The sequence below is a fragment of the Thamnophis elegans genome, chromosome 2 (assembly GCF_009769535.1).
Source record: "Thamnophis elegans isolate rThaEle1 chromosome 2, rThaEle1.pri, whole genome shotgun sequence".
NCBI lineage: Eukaryota > Metazoa > Chordata > Lepidosauria > Squamata > Colubridae > Thamnophis > Thamnophis elegans.
Genome location: NC_045542.1, coordinates 3,641,337 through 3,657,384, shown reverse-complemented (window position 1 = coordinate 3,657,384; position 16,048 = coordinate 3,641,337). Strand labels below are relative to the sequence as shown.

The 16,048-nt window shown below is 45.8% G+C and overlaps 1 protein-coding gene across 1 annotated transcript in view; it reads right to left on the bottom strand.

Annotated features, from left to right (window-relative positions):
* Positions 1-10,484, bottom strand: part of LOC116504002 (calcium-binding mitochondrial carrier protein SCaMC-3-like) — a 56,133-nt gene extending 45,649 nt beyond the window's left edge. The window contains 1 exon segment of the mRNA XM_032210811.1: positions 10,059-10,484. Within this exon segment, the coding sequence (XP_032066702.1) occupies positions 10,059-10,427 (369 nt within the window). The 5' untranslated portion in view covers positions 10,428-10,484.
* Positions 10,485-16,048: the final 5,564 nt, after the last annotated feature.

The window sequence follows — 16,048 nt, the reverse complement described above, 5'->3', positions numbered from 1 at the left end:
AAAATGAAATATCCTAGGAAATATTGAAAAGGCAGAATCTTTCTCTGGATGTGAAAAGAAAGAAACATGCTTTAAAAGACAGAATAGGTTGCCTGTGGCTTCCTGCCCATCCACACTTTGTCAATAGGCCATTGAGAAGGCCAGGCTAGCCCACTTTACATAATAAAGACTTCTCCACTGCAGCTGCAGGGGGGAGGGATATTACTCAACTCTCCACATGGCATCTGAGAACTCATCTATACCTGGATTCAAAACACAGCCCAGAGAGTTGTCCCCTGCATGGCACCATGGGAGTCTGACAACCAATCAGAATACATTTCTTACGCAGGAACAGGAAACAGAGAGGTGGGACTGAACAGGGTATAAAAAGCCTAGCAAGCCCCTCCCTCAGCCCTTCTCTTCTTCTCCACCAACATTGAAGCATGTGATCCCCTTTTCTGTTCAGGGCTCAAGCCATGTCGCCCTGTCCAACAATAAACCATCTTTCCAAGCAGCCTCCATCTCTCCAGTGTCTTTTTCCCCACTTGGAGCTGAACCCAGAAGGACATTTCTTTCAACACTACCATGCATTAAATTACCTGGCTCAGCAAATTTTTGATGAATGAGAATTAAGTTTGGGATTGCATCTTACCTCACACTAAGCTACTGTTGGTTTAGTTAGCACACAAACCATGGCTTACACATTCCCAAAGTTGCACGAAGAGGTCTTTCCTGCAGTTACTGAAGCAAACCTGTCAATGGATCCCAAGTGGATTTGAGATCAAACCCTGGCACCGTAACTAAAGTGGCCATCGGTGAAAGTGATGTCCCACTCGACGGATGATTTTAGGGCTACAAAAAATGGGATGTTAATGCCCAGTTAATGTTATCTGTCCCTTTCCCCCCAATAGGTCTGTTCAATTTTGCTTCACGTGCCAAGCCTTGGCAACAAGTGCATTTAATATTCACTGTGGCCAAAAGACCCAAGGAGACCCCAGAGTGTGCTACCCCCCGAGGGAAAGGGGAATCTGAATTACTTGAAGGGCATAAAGCCATTATAAAGAGCTCTGCAAACTGACTCTGCAGAAACTCCCTTCCTGGGTTTTCTTTTTTTGGTGTGGAGAGTTTTACAAATGTACCATTTTGTAAATCTTTTTTTTTTTAACGAGAAAAATATTGATAGTGTGTTAAGAACGTTGGTTTTAGGATGATAAAGCAATTATGGTGGTCCAAGCAGAATAAAGGGGCAAATAGCAATAGCAATAGCAGTTAGACTTATCTACCGCTTCATAGGGCTTTCAGCCCTCTCTAAGCGGTTTACAGAGTCAGCATATCGCTCCCAACAATCCGGGTCCTCATTTCACCCACCTCGGAAGGATGGAAGGAATGAAACAGTAGCTCCAGGAACAGCAAAAGGCTATCTCAGATGGGATTTCTCATCAATAGTTGTTCCCATAGGTTTAGAGCAGTGTTTCTCAGGGATGCGTGAAATTAAAATCACTTGTCATATATTGAAAATATTTGCAGAAATTTAAAGCAACGTGGCTTTTTTCATTGATTTTGTAAAAGATACAAGGATTTTTCATAAAAATGTTTTACGTATGTTCATATTTAGCAATAGCAGTTAGACTTATATACTGCTTCATAGGGCTTTCAGCCCTCTCTAAGCGGGTTTACAAAGTCAGCATATTGCCCCCAACAACAATCCGGGTCCTCATTTTACCCTCCTCGGAAGGATGGAAGGTTGAGTCAACCCTGAGCCGGTGAGATTTGAACCGCCAAACTGCAGAACTGCAGTCAGCTGAAGTAGCCTGCAGTGCTGCATTTAACCAAATGTGTCAGCTTTAATTTTTAATGTATAGCAAATATCACCCATGCGAACAAATCCACCATGATTTTTAAAAGTGGAAGGTGTCCTGAAGTCAAATATTAAGCAATACTCATCTAGAGCAGTGTTTTTCAACCACTGTGCCGTGGCACACTAGTGTGCCGTGACATAGTGTAAGGTGTGCCGTGGGAAAAACACCTTATATATAGTCAATATAGGCACAGAATTAAATTTTTTTAACATTTTCTAATGGTGGTGTGCCTCGTGATTTTTTTCATGAAAAAAGTATGCCTTTGCACAAAAAAGGTTGAAAAACACTGATCTAGAGGATAGAAAGGCTGTCCTAGATAATCTGTAAGGATATCTCCACCTTCTTCCCATGGTGCTTCTAATGCAGAAGAATTAAATCAGAATGTAGGTTTTGGATATGAAATGAATCTTATTAGTTAATGTGACTTGTAAACTAAGCCAATACTTAAATGCCCTGACAGCAACAATGCATCCAAGAATTATATACTGAAAAGTACATCTTGGCATTGCGGGTAGACACAATCCATTTTGCACAAAATGTTTCAGAGCAAATACACTGAGATCCAGGAAAAGTCTTGTTTGTCCTAAATAGTTCTTAGTTATCCGAATGCACCTTGAGAATTATCATTACAGTTTAATATTCCTTGCCCTTTCTAGCAGATTAAATCCCCTTTCCACATTATTAGCAAATCAAGGATACAATGCTTAATAAGGACAAAAATCCTTTAACAAAATCCTCTATCCCATGGGACTATTATTTTGGAAAACTACATAGAAGTGTACATAAATACACAAGAAACTAAATTTAAATAGTTTGAAGATTTTTTAAAGGTTATAATACTACATACATTTACTTCAAATTAAATCCCAGACTTTAATTTAACCAGCATCCAAACTGACCCGTTAATCTGCACACACACAAAACATCCTTAATACTATCTTGTAAATTTATTTATTTATTTGCAAAATTTATAGGCCGCCCAAATCCCGAAGGACTCCGGGCAGCTTACAAAATTCTATTGAGAAAAACCTACAGTCTTTCATATCAGCTGCATTTAGGGGTCCAGAATTCATGTAATGGTCCGTTTTAAAAAAGGAAAAAATGTTTCTGCTTTTAGATTTTATGCTGTGTCATACTGTATTGATTTTTTTCTTTTTTACTTTAGATAATTTACTGAATCTAGGCACTAACCAGATTAGCATATTTAGTTAGGATTTTTCTTTTTTAAGCTGGTGGTTTCCTTGGTAACCCAATTCAGCTTGGCTTGAATATTAGATTCAAAATAGACTATGAACTAGCAATATAGCTTCAAAATAGTGGCTTGGAATGCTGTCTTGTTGTCTCCTACTACAGTGTCAGTGAGACTAATATAAAAAAAAAATCAATCTGTGCCACATCTACAGGAATTGTGATCATTTTCATTTGGGAATTATTGAGATATCTAATAACCAGAATTGGGGGGGGGGGATCTTAAGGGGAAAAAGCCGGCTTGATTTATACCATATGGTTTATTACATTATTAGTTTGATTTGATTTGATTTATTGCATTTCTATGCCGCCTTATTCCCAGAGGGACTCAGGGCGGCTCACAAACCAAAATAGGAGGGGGGGGGGATACAAACAGAAGGAAAACAACAGACAAACAACTACAACAATTTAAAAACAATCAACAACCACACAAATTCGAGCGGGGACGGAGAACTCGTCAACCCCAGGCCTGTCGGAACAGCCAGGTTTTAAGGGCTTTGCGGAAAGCCCGAAGGGTGGTGAGGGTCCGAATCTCCACGGGGAGCTCGTTCCAGAGGGCCGGAGCAGCCACAGAGAAGGCCCTCCTCCGGGTGGTAGCCAATCGGCATTGGCCACTAGATGGAATTTGGAGGAGGCCTAGTCTGTGGGATCTAATTGGTCTAATTGGAGGTAATTGGCAGCAGGCGGTCTCTCAAGTACCCAGGTCCAATACCATGGTAGCCATAACACACTAAGACAGTGATGGTGAACCTTTTCAGCACTGAGTTCCCAAACCAGAATGCATGTACATGTGCATGCATGTGCGTGTCGCAGCACCAGAAACCCGAAGACCAGCTGGCTGGCACATGCATGCCTGTTTTGGGGGATGTGATCAAGCCTTTGGCCATTTTGGGGCCAAAAACGGCCCGGAAAATGGCCTCTTGGGGGGCATTTTGGGGGTCATTTTCTGATGCTCCAGCACCCACGAAGACCAGCTAACCAGTGTGCATGTGGATGCCAGAAACCAGAAGAGCAGCTAGCGAACAGCACGCGTGCCCACCAGAGAGGGCTCTGCGTGCCACCTCTGGCACCCGTGCCATAGGTTCACCACAGTGGTGGGATTCAAATAATTTAACAACCGGTTCTCTGTCCTAATGACCAAGTGGGTAGGCGGGGCTTGGTGGTCATGTGACCGTGTGGGCATGGCCAACTCAACGTTACTCAGGTTGATGGGCACTTCGCCTTAGCTGTTACAATGGTAATAAGGGTTAACTGGAGAGGCAGTTTCTGTAAGCAGGGCAGTAAAGATTAGGCTAGAAGCAACACCAGAATGTTTCCTTCCTGCCTTCTTTACAGGATTAGCCCTGTAAAGTGGGGAAAAAACAAAAGGAGATTTCTTCCAACTTCCGGTTCTCCGAACTGCTTAGAAAGTTACCAACCGGTTCTCCCGAATAGGTGCGAACTGGCTGAATCCCACCACTGGTTCACCATCACGGCACTAAGCCATAATTTATTATTTCAAAACCTAACAGCTACATTCCCCATAACATGCTAAACCCAACCTAAAAAAACTACCATGTGAAACAATGTATTTTGTGTTCTGTAAATCACATCATATGGTTTAATGGTGTGAACAGCCCCTGAAGCATATTCAATTAAACCACTATCAAAATAAGTAAATCTATATCCAATGATCAAGCAATCTCATTACAGCGCTACTGCGGCTCAGCCAAAGAACATGAGCCAGCAGCACTTTGCACAAGCTCAGAGGCAAAACTGAAACTGTTTGGCATTCTTATTCTTTTAACTGCTGGTCCTGATTCGTTTTTTTGTTGAACTTTTAAGTTAATGAACTGCACCAGTGGTGGGTTTCAAATTTTTTTTGAACCTACTCTGTGGGTGTGGCTTCCTTTGTGGGAGTGGCTTGCCGGCCATGTGATCTCATGGGAGTGGCTTGCTGGCCATGTGTTTTCTTTCTTTCTTTCTTTCTTTCTTTCTTTCTTTCTTTCTTTCTTTCTTTCTCTCTCTCTCTCTCTCTCTCCTTCCTTTTGTCTCTCTGTCCCTTTTTCCTTGTTTTCTTTCATCTATCTCTCTTTTTCTTTCTTTTTTCTTTCTTTCTTTCTTCCTTTCTTTCTCTTTCTCTCTCTGTGTGAGTCTGTGTGTAAGTGTGTGTGTGTGTGTGTGTGTGTGTGTGTCAGTGGTGGGTTTCAAAATTTTTTGGAACCTCTTCTGTAGGTGTGGCCTGCTTTCCACTGGTGGAATCTCTTCTAACCGGTTCGGTAGATTTGATGAACCGGTTCTACCGAACTGGTGCGAACTGGTAGGAACCCACCTCTGAACTGCACCAAGGTTAAAAGTTTTCCCCCCCATGAAGAACCAGACGCTTTTTCCTATACCTTTTCTCTTCCTTCTGCCATTTCCTTTTCAATGGATTGCTTGCACCACTTCTAAAGACGGCTTCTGCAGCTGTTTAATTGCCTTGTGCTTAGAGGTACTTGAATGTACTTTTAATTAATTTACAAAGAGTGACGATGACCCCCCATGAGGACTCCAAAAGAGAGGAACTTGCAAAATAGCCACGGGGAAAGGCAAGGATCTCCGAATACATGCATTGTTCCCAAGTTCCCCAAGAAAATAGCTTATTTCCTCTTCCCACAGCTCTAATTATTAATGTAATAACGAGAACAATTAAGTCACCACTAGTCTGGCATGCACGGATACCTCCTTTCGAAGAGCCTTTCCCTTGCCTTCTAGATTGAGCTATAACTTTCAGTTTGCAGAGCATTTTTATTACTGTCCTCAGCAGCCAAAAAAAAAAAAAATTATCCAGGAAATAAAATGACTGTGCTAATTTGCATTTATCTTAACTGAGCAATGCTATTTGAATTTTGTTGCTACTGGCCTCACTCACTGCTTACCTTTCCCCCCTCTAGTTTTTTACCCAGCTGCCAACTTCAGTGCTTTGGCTGAAGTGGCCTCTAATCCACAACAGTTTATACTTTTAATATCGCTGCCACAATTCAGCTTGTTGGTTTTGGAACAAGGTTGCTGTACAAGTTTGCTGAGGACAGCCCCGTTGTAGGAAGCCTGGTTAGAAGCGAACAGCAGCTGGATCCCACAGTCTTGCTTCTCACTCTTAGCCTGGGGAGTTGGTTGGGCTTACCTTAAGGCAGGCATTTTACAGCACAGATTCCTTTATTGCTGCAAGAATGTATTTCATGGGACTGGCCCGAGGGCTCAAATAAAAACTCTGCAATATATCCACCAGTGTTTCTCAACCTGGGCCACTTGAAGATGCCCAGACTTCAACTCCCAGAATTCCCCAGCCAGCATTCACTTCTAGTGCGCCAAAGGATCCCTTCGCACGTGCCGGGATCCCTGCATGCAGGAATGAGGAGGTTCGCTTATGACAGTGTTTCTCAACCTTGGCCACTTGAAGATGTCTGGACTTCAACTCCCAGCATTCGCTGGCTGGGGAATTCTGGGAGTTGAAGTCCGGACATCTTCAAGTGGCCAAGGTTGAGAAACACTGATTATCCACTGTATAAACTTACTATGAGCGAACATGAGTTTCTCAGGGTAACCAGGGCTGGGAAAGGGAGGACTTCTGCACAGTACTGGGATTAGATTTCTCACCGGGATGAGAGACGTTGAAGCCACCTCAATTCCCCGCTTCTAAAACCAGCTGGCCTCCCTAGAGAGCTGCCTCTTCTAATGGCCACGCAGGGGGCCTAAAAAAAACCAAGCCCCTGACCCTTGTTTAATTCATGGGCTCTTCTTTAGCTCCTCTACATGCCCCTCCCGATTATGGAGGGTGCCGTGGGCTTTCTCTGGCCCCAAGACTCATCCATAAGCCAGTGTTTCTCAATGTTGGCAACTTGAAGATATCCGGACTTCAACTCCCAGAATTCCCCAGCCAGCGAATCAACGTTGGCCACTTGAAGATGTCTGGACTTCAACTCCCAGAATTCCCCAGCCAGCGAATCAACGTTGGCCACTTGAAGATGTCCGGACTTCAACTCCCAGAATTCCCCAGCCAGACATCTTCAAGTGGCCAATGTTGAGAAACACTGTCATAAGCGAACCTTCTTATGACTGCATGCAGGGATCCCGGCGCGTGGGAAGGGATCCTTTGGCGCACTAGAAGTGGTCCTTCCCCAGCACCCACCCGTGGGATCGGCTTTCTCTGGCCCCAAGACTCATCCATAAGCCAGTGTTTCTCAACGTTGGCCACTTGAAGATGTCCGGACTTCAACTCCCAGAATTCCCCAGCCAGCGAATCAACGTTGGCCACTTGAAGATGTCCGGACTTCAACTCCCAGAATTCCCCAGCCAGCGAATCAACGTTGAAGATGTCCGGACTTCAACTCCCAGAATTCCCCAGCCAGCGAATCAACGTTGAAGATGTCCGGACTTCAACTCCCAGAATTCCCCAGCCAGCGAATCAACGTTGAAGATGTCCGGACTTCAACTCCCAGAATTCCCCAGCCAGCGAATCAACGTTGAAGATGTCCGGACTTCAACTCCCAGAATTCCCCAGCCAGCGAATCAACGTTGAAGATGTCCGGACTTGGTAGCGTCCGCCGAGTCCCGCCCAGCCGCCCTGTTTAGGATAACCCGCTCCCTCCTAAATAGGAGGGAGGCGGGGAACCCCCTGCAGGGTAAGGCTGAGGAGTATGGTCAGTTCTTGGCGGACAAAGTTGCTCGGCTTCGATCGGAACTGGACTCCACCTTCGCAGATCCAGTCGAGACACAGGGGAACGTCTTGGCAGACCATCTCTGGGTTGAGTTTCAGGATGTTGCCTCCGGGGATGTGGACAAGGCTATGCGAGCTGTGAGTTCCTCCACCTGTATACTGGACCCGTGTCCCTCTTGGCTGACTGCCAAGGGGAAGGTTGTCGAGAAGGTGGTGGCCTTACAGCTTCAGCGTACCTTGGAGGAAGCTAACTATCTTGACCCCTTCCAGTCTGGCTTCAGGCCCGGCTACAGCACTGAAACCGCTTTGGTCGCATTGACCGATGATCTCTGGAGAGCCAGAGATGGAGGCTATGCGTCCATCCTGGTTCTCCTTGACCTCTCAGCGGCTTTCGATACCATCGACCATGGTATCCTTCTGCGACGACTGCGGGAGGTGGGGGTGGGCGGCACTGTTTTACAGTGGTTCTCCTCCTACCTCTCGGACAGGTCGCAGTCGGTGTTGGTGGGGAGGGAGAGATCGTCCCCGAGGCCCCTAACCTGTGGGGTGCCGCAGGGCTCGGTTCTGTCCCCCCTGCTATTCAACATTTACATGAAACCGCTGGGCGAGATCATTCGGAGGCACGGGATTAAGTACCATCAATACGCGGACGATACACAGCTGTATCTGTCCGCCCCGTGCCAACTCAATGAAGCGGTGGACGTGATGAACCGGGGCCTTGAGGCTGTTAAAGACTGGATGAGAGCTAACAAACTGGTGCTCAACCCGGAAAAGACCGAGTGGCTGTTGTGTTTTCCTCCCAAAAATTCGGCTAACGTTCCACCAATCAGGCTGGGGGGGCAAAATTTATACCCCTCAGACAGGGTCCGCAACTTGGGAGTCCTCCTGGACCCACAGCTGAGTTTTGACCACCATCTGTCGGCTGTGACCAGGGGGGCATTTACCCAGGTTCGCCTGGTGCGCCAGTTGCGGCCCTACCTGAACCGGGAGGCTCTCACAACAGTCACTCGAGCCCTTGTGATCTCTAGGCTGGAATACTGCAATGTGCTCTACATGGGGCTGCCCTTGAAGAGCATCCGACGACTTCAGCTAGTCCAGAACGCGGCCGCGCGAGTGATCATGGGCGCACCACGGTTCGCCCATATAACACCGATCCTCCGTGAGCTGCGCTGGCTACCTGTTGATCGTCGGGTGCACTTCAAGGTCCTACTTACCACCTATAAAGCGCTCCATGGTAGTGGATCTGGCTATTTGAGAGACCGCCTTCTGCCAATTACCTCCCTGCGTCCCATCAGATCGCACAGGGAAGGCCTCCTCCGAATTCCATCCGCCAGTCAGTGCCGACTGGCGACTACGCGGAGGAGAGCCTTCTCAGTTGCAGCTCCGACGCTATGGAACACCCTCCCCGTGGAGATCCGTACCCTCACCACAGTCCAGGCCTTCCGCACAGCCCTCAAGATCTGGCTATCCCGTCAGGCCTGGGGATAGGATTTATTCTCACCCTGCCCGAATGTTGAGCGAATGTTGTGTTTTTATGGTTAATTTTTTTTACTCACGTTTCTTTTCTTATTCAAGTCTTGTCTTGCACTCCCTTCCCCTACTGTTGTAAGCCGCCCTGAGTCCCCTCAGGGAAAAGGGCGGCATATAAATGTTCAATAAAACATAAAACATAAAAACAGACTTCAACTCCCAGAATTCCCCAGCCAGCGAATCAACGTTGAAGATGTCCGGACTTCAACTCCCAGAATTCCCCAGCCAGCGAATCAACGTTGAAGATGTCCGGACTTCAACTCCCAGAATTCCCCAGCCAGCGAATCAACGTTGAAGATGTCCGGACTTCAACTCCCAGAATTCCCCAGCCAGCATTCGCTGGCTGGGGAATTCTGGGAGTTGGAGTCCAGACATCTTCAAGTGGCCAACGTTGAGAAACACTAAGCGAACCTTCCCATTCCTGCATGCAGGGATCCCGGCGCGTGGGAAGGGATCCTTTGGCGCACTAGAAGTGGTCCTTCCCCAGCACCCACGCGTGGGATCGGCTCCTGGCAGAACCCCCCTCCCCGCTCCGCTGTCTCAGGCGCCGCCTTTGCAGCTTCAAGCAAACCGAAGAAGGGAGGCAAGGGAAGCCGAGACGCGGTTTTGGGGTGGGTTGGTAGCTGGGTGGCGGCGGGGCTGCTGCAGAGCTCCTACGGAGGAAGCCCGGCTCGAGCAACCCCGTCCGCAGCCAAGCCTCGCCTTGTCTTACTCTACCGCCGAGCCCAAGCCTTGCCTCCTCTTCCTCCTCCTCCTCCTGCACTGACCTGCCCGGCTTGGGGTCCGGCCTCCGTGCCCATCCGCGCCAAGCCCTCGCGGAGCTCGTTGATGTCCACTCGCCCATCCTTGTTGGTGTCTAGCTGCTCGAAGAGGCTGGCCCAGCGCTGGTGCCGCTCGGGGTCGCGGAAGCCCTCTTGGAGGGACACCTGCTGCTGCTGCTGCGGGGGCCCGGAGCCTCCGCGGGGCTCGAGCATGGCCCTGGCTCTTCCCGCTGGAGCCCTGCGTAGGGCGGCATCAAAGGCGGCGCGGCGGAGCGTATCCCGGGCCGGGTTCCATAGCGTCGTTGCCCCCCGCACGCTCGGCTCGCTCTGAGCCTGGCTTTGCGGAATCGGTTCCTCCCTCCCGTACAAGGGCATTGAACGATGCGTTGGTTCACGTCGCCTCCCACAGCCGTTTCCTCCTCCCCTTCAACTTAAAAAAAAAGAAGAAGCAGCTCCTTGCAAAGATAGCAGAGCCTGATTCCGCCTCGAGGAGGGAGGAAGGCAGCTCGTGAGAAGATCCAGGGATCCGAACCACGCTCCCCGGGCGTCCGTGGGTCAGTCCCGTTGCAAGAGGAAGGCCAAGGCAATGCAATGCAATGCAATGAGCTTGACTGGCTGGGAAATGCAGGGCGAAAGCCTTTTCTCCAGTTTGAATTTAGCCGCCACGGAGGGGAGGGGGGGGGGATAAAAAAAACACCCTTCCTTCCCTCCGCCCACCCGACATCCTCTGCTGATTGTGAACTTTAATCCCGGGATTTGAACCTGGGACCTTCTAATCCACTGTGGGAAGTTTATCACCCAGCCCTCTCCCAGAAAAAAAAATGAAATATCCTAGGAAATATTGAAAAAGGCAGAATCTTTCTCTGGATGTGAAAAGAAAGAAACATGCTTTAAACACCCTTCCCTCCGCCCACCCCACATCCTCTGTTGATTGTGAACTTTAATCCCGGGATTTGAACCTGGGACCTTCTAATCCAGTGTGGGAAGTTATCACCCAGCCCTCTCCCAGAAAAAAAAATGAAATATCCTAGGAAATATTGAAAAGGCAGAATATTCCTCCTGTTTGTATCCCCCCCCCCCACTTACTTTGGTTTGTGAGCCGCCCTGAGTCCCACTGGGAATAGGGCGGCGTAGAAATGCAATAAATCAAATCAAATCATATCATATTTCTCTGGATGTGAAAAGAGAGAAACATGCTTTAAAAGACAGGATAGTTTGCCTGTAGCTTCCTGCCCATCCCCACTTTGTCAATAGGCCATTGAGAAGGCCAGGCTAGCCCACTTTACATAATAAAGACTTCTCCACTGCAGATGTAGGGGGAAGGGATATTACTCAACTCTCCACATGGCATCTGAGAACTCATCACAGCCTAGAGGGTAGCCCCCTGCATGGCACCATGGGAGTCTGACAACCAATCAGAATACATTTCTTACACAGGAACAGGAAACAGAGAGGTGGGACTACACAAGGTATAAAAAGCCTAGCAAGCCCCTCCCAGTTGAGTATATTATCATGCCTTTCTGTAGCTACTGGTGAAGTCTTTATTATGTAAAGTGGGCTAGCCTGGCTAGTCTTAATGGGCCTATTGACAAAGTGGGGGTGGGCAGGAAGCTACAGGCAGCTATTCTGTCTTTTAAAACATGCTTCTTTTCACATCCAGAGAAACATTCTGTCTTTTCAATATTTCCTAGGATATTTCATTTTTTTCTGGGAGAGGGCTGCGTGATAACTTCCCACAGTAAGCAATAGGAAGAATATATAATTTACATTTATTGTCAAGAAAGTCAAAGTAGCTGTAGAAAGCAAAATAAAAACCAAATATTGTGCCATAGATATAGGCATTCTGACATGATCTCCTACTTCAGGATTTTTTATGTCGTTCAACCACATCAATTTTTTACTCTGATGTAATAACGAGCCTCTTCTTCTTCTTTGTACTTGTGCAATAGCGTTTCTATCATTCTTTGGTCTATTTTGCACATTCAAAGATAAACAAATGCAGACTGAAGTAGCAGGATCTAAAACTCCATTGGTAATCAGGAAGCATTAAATGAGCCCTGATATCCTTATGTAATTTGTACTTAATCAAATATTGTTTTATTTGAACTACCATTAATCACAACCTAGTTGTATCATAATGTTGTCTAGCATAAAACCCCCCAAAGGGCCTGGCTTCTATTAAAGATTTCTTTAACTGTGTTGGACCTCCATTTCCACAATCCCTAGCTAGGAAGATTTCAACACATCTCTTAATAATAAAATGTAGAGGTGAGTTTTCTTTCACTGTGGTGAAATAAATGTCCTTCTGGGTTCGGCGCCAAGTGGGGGAAAAGACACTGGAGACATGGAGGCTGCTTGGAAAGATGGTTTATTGGTGGACAGGACCACATGGCTTGAGGTCCTGAACAGAAAAGGTGACCACATGCTTCAATGTTGGTGGAGAAGAAGAGAAGGGCTGAGGGAGGGGCTTGCTAGGCTTTTTATAACCTGTTTAGTCCCACCTCTCTGTTTCCTGTTCCTGTGTAAGAAATGTATTCTGACTGGTTGTCAGACTCCCATGGGGCCATGCAGGGGGCAACTCTCTAGGCTGCGTTTTGAATCCAGGTTTGGTTGAGTTCTCAGATGCCATGTGGTCAGTTGGGGCCAATATTATCATGCTTTCCTCTAGCTGAAGTGGAGAAGTCTTTATTATGTAAAGTGGACTAGCCTGGCCTTCTTAATGGCCTATTAACAAAGTGGGGATGGGCAGGAAGCTACAGGCAGCTATTCTGTCTTTTAAAATATGTTTTTTTTCTTTTCACATCCAGAGAAATATTCTGCCTTTTCAATATTTCCTAGGATATTTCATTTTTCTGGGAGAGGGCTGGTTGATAACTTCCTACAACTGGTTTTATATTTCTTCATTTGAAATGTCTCCAAACTTCTTTTTGATACAAAAACCTTCTAAGATGAATCACAATAACCATTTATAACGTACCCTAATAAAGGTATTTTCAAACTTTTTCAAGCTATGAGACCAATTCTGGAACCCCTCATCACAAGCGGCAAAGGTGCAATGATAGAAACGTAGCTGCGTTTTGGTGAATGTTTGTCTTTGTTCTTAGTTTCCCATTCTCTGAAATTCTAAGTTCTCCTAGAATCCGAGGTTCCATGGAACAAAGTTTGAAACACTCTGCTGTAATATACACAAAAATGAAAGCAAATAGTAAACAAAACAAAATAGAGCAGCAATATAAGACAATGGGTTGGGTGGGGTAATAAATAAGGATGCACTGGAGACATGGAGGCTGCTTGGAAAGATGGTTTATTGTTGGACAGGGCCACATGGCTTAAGCCCTGAACAGAAAAGGGGATCACATGCTTCAGTGTAGGTGGAGAAGAAGAGAAGGGCTGAAGGAGGGGCTTGCTAGGCTTTTTATACCCTGTTTAGTCCCACCTCTCTGTTTCCTGTTCCTGTGTAAGAAATGTATTCTGATTGGTTGTCAGACTCCCATGGAGCCATGCAGGTGGCTACTCTCTAGGCTGTTTTGAATCCATAGACGAGTTCTCAGATGCCATGTGGAGAGTTGAGTAATATCCCTTCCCCCTATAGCTGCAGTGGAGAAGTCTTTATTATGTAAAGTGGGCCAGCCTGGCCTTCTCAATGGCCTATTGACAAAGTGTGGATGGGCAGGAAGCTACAGGCAACTATTCTGTCTTTTAAAGCATGTTTCTTTCTTTTCACATCCAGAGAAATATTCTGCCTTTTCAATATCTCCTAGGATATTTCATTTTTCTGGGAGAGGGCTGCGTGATAACTTCCCACATCACCATTAATGTAAAATGAGGCTGGTTATGGGTCAAAGCTTCTTAATCTACAGAAGAATTGTGCCATGTTCCACCTCTTAGCTTCTTAGTCACACACTCTTCTCAGATTGAGAAAATCAGATGAGGCATAAGACACCAGAGAAAAGAGGTCATTTTTGGAAATGCAAAAACACACGGACATTTTACCATGCGTGGTAGATTTTGTGAAAAAGCAAAAGAACAAATAAAAATGGACACAAATATATAATATGATGTAAAGAATTTTGAAGGTTAATACTGAGATGAAACCAGAACTCTTTTTTTTTATTGGGACTAATGGATGGCCAGTTAGAAAAGATGTGGAAAACTGATTTTATTATATATGGTAATTGCAGAAAGATTACATACCTACAGTGGAGAAATGGATTGTGAAGATGTCAGGACTAGCAGATATAATAAAATCGACTTGTTTGACACTTGTTCTTTATTCTTTATCGACAATTGCAGCCCAAGTGGAACATCTGGCAGGAGGCTGCATTAGTCCCAACCTGACATTTATCATAGTTGCATTAGATGCAACTCTGTTTGCTTTGATTCAGTTAAATTTCCAAGGTATTTGTTTCATTGATCATGAATAAGGTTAGCAAACTGGGATTGTCCACATCAGTCACCTAAGCCATTGAATCAAGTTCTGTCTATATATAGCTCTCTCTCCACGTAGTTTAAATCCATTGAAAAAATAAAGGTCCGTTTTGTTCTATGGCAGCTGACTCATACGCTGCTGAATAGAGTGAAGCAGCTATGTGTCTTAGAATTTCATGAATGATACTACAGTAATGGCAATAGTAATTCAACAGTGGATTATTTTATGGCTTTATCAGTTTTATAAAAAACTTGGCGGGGATTGTACCAGCGGTGGGTTTTGAAAAATTGTTGGAACCTACTCTGTGGGTGTGGCCTCCTTTGTGGGAGTGGCTTGCCACCCATGTGACTGGATGGGAGTGGCTTGCCGCCCATGTGACCGGATATGAAATTATGAATTAGTACTAAGGTCGGTCCAAGTAGCTATTCAGAAACTCTGGCATTGAAGCGTGCAAGTCTTAAAGCTGTCAAGTTAACAAGACCCTTGCACCCCTAACCCTTTAAAAAAAAACCAGGGGTGTTCAAACTTGACAGCTTCAAGACTTGTGGACTTCAACTCCCAGAATTCCTCCTCCAGTCATGTTGACTCAGGAACTCTGGCATTGAAGCACACAAGTCTTAAAGCTGTCAAGTTACAAGATCCTTGCACCCCTAACCCTTTAGCAGTGGTGGGTTTCAAAAAAGTTTGGAACCTCTTCTGTAGGTGTGGCCTGCTTTCCGGGTCCACTGGTGGAACCTCTTCTAACCGTAGATTTGACGAACCGGTTCTACCGAACAGGTGCGAACTGGTAGGAACCCACCTCTGGATTGTACCTAATACTCTTTCCTCCTATTTTCCCCACAATAACAACCCTGTGAGGTGAGTTGGACTGAGAGGGGGTGATTGGCCCAAGGCCTTCCAGGCGTCTTTCGTGCCTAAGGAGGAACTAGAAGTCGTAGTCAGGACTAGTAGATCAACCTGGCTTTCATTATTGCATTTTAGCTAGAATGGCAGGAAAGAGTTAAGAATTGTCTATATCCTTCTGAATTTTTAACTTTGGTTTTTATTTGTGTATATCTTAATTTGTTCTTAACTGTTTTAGATCTGTGCTTTTTTTCATAAGTTTATATAGTTTTATAGCAATAGCAGTTAGACTTATATACCGCTTCATAGGGCTTTCAGCCCTCTCTAAGCGGTTTACAGAGTCAGCATATCACCCCCAACAACAATCCGGGTCCTCTTTTTACCCACCTCGGAAGGATGGAAGGCTGAGTCAACCCTGAGCCGGTGAGATTTGAACCGCTGAACTGCAGATAACAGTCAGCTGAAGTGGCCTGCAGTACTGCACCCTAACCACTGCGCCACCTCGGCTCTAATGGTGGTGTTAACTGCCAAGAGTCACTTAGGTGAGATGAGCAAGGCAGAACTGTAATAAATAATAATAATAATAATAGTAAAAATAATTATTTTCATACCATCTAGTAGTTCTTTGCATTTTTGCAACCTAGATATGCTAACTCTATTTTATTGCTCAGAGAAAAGGTACTAGATCCAATTATCTAGCCCATGAGAGCCACCTTCCTTCTTC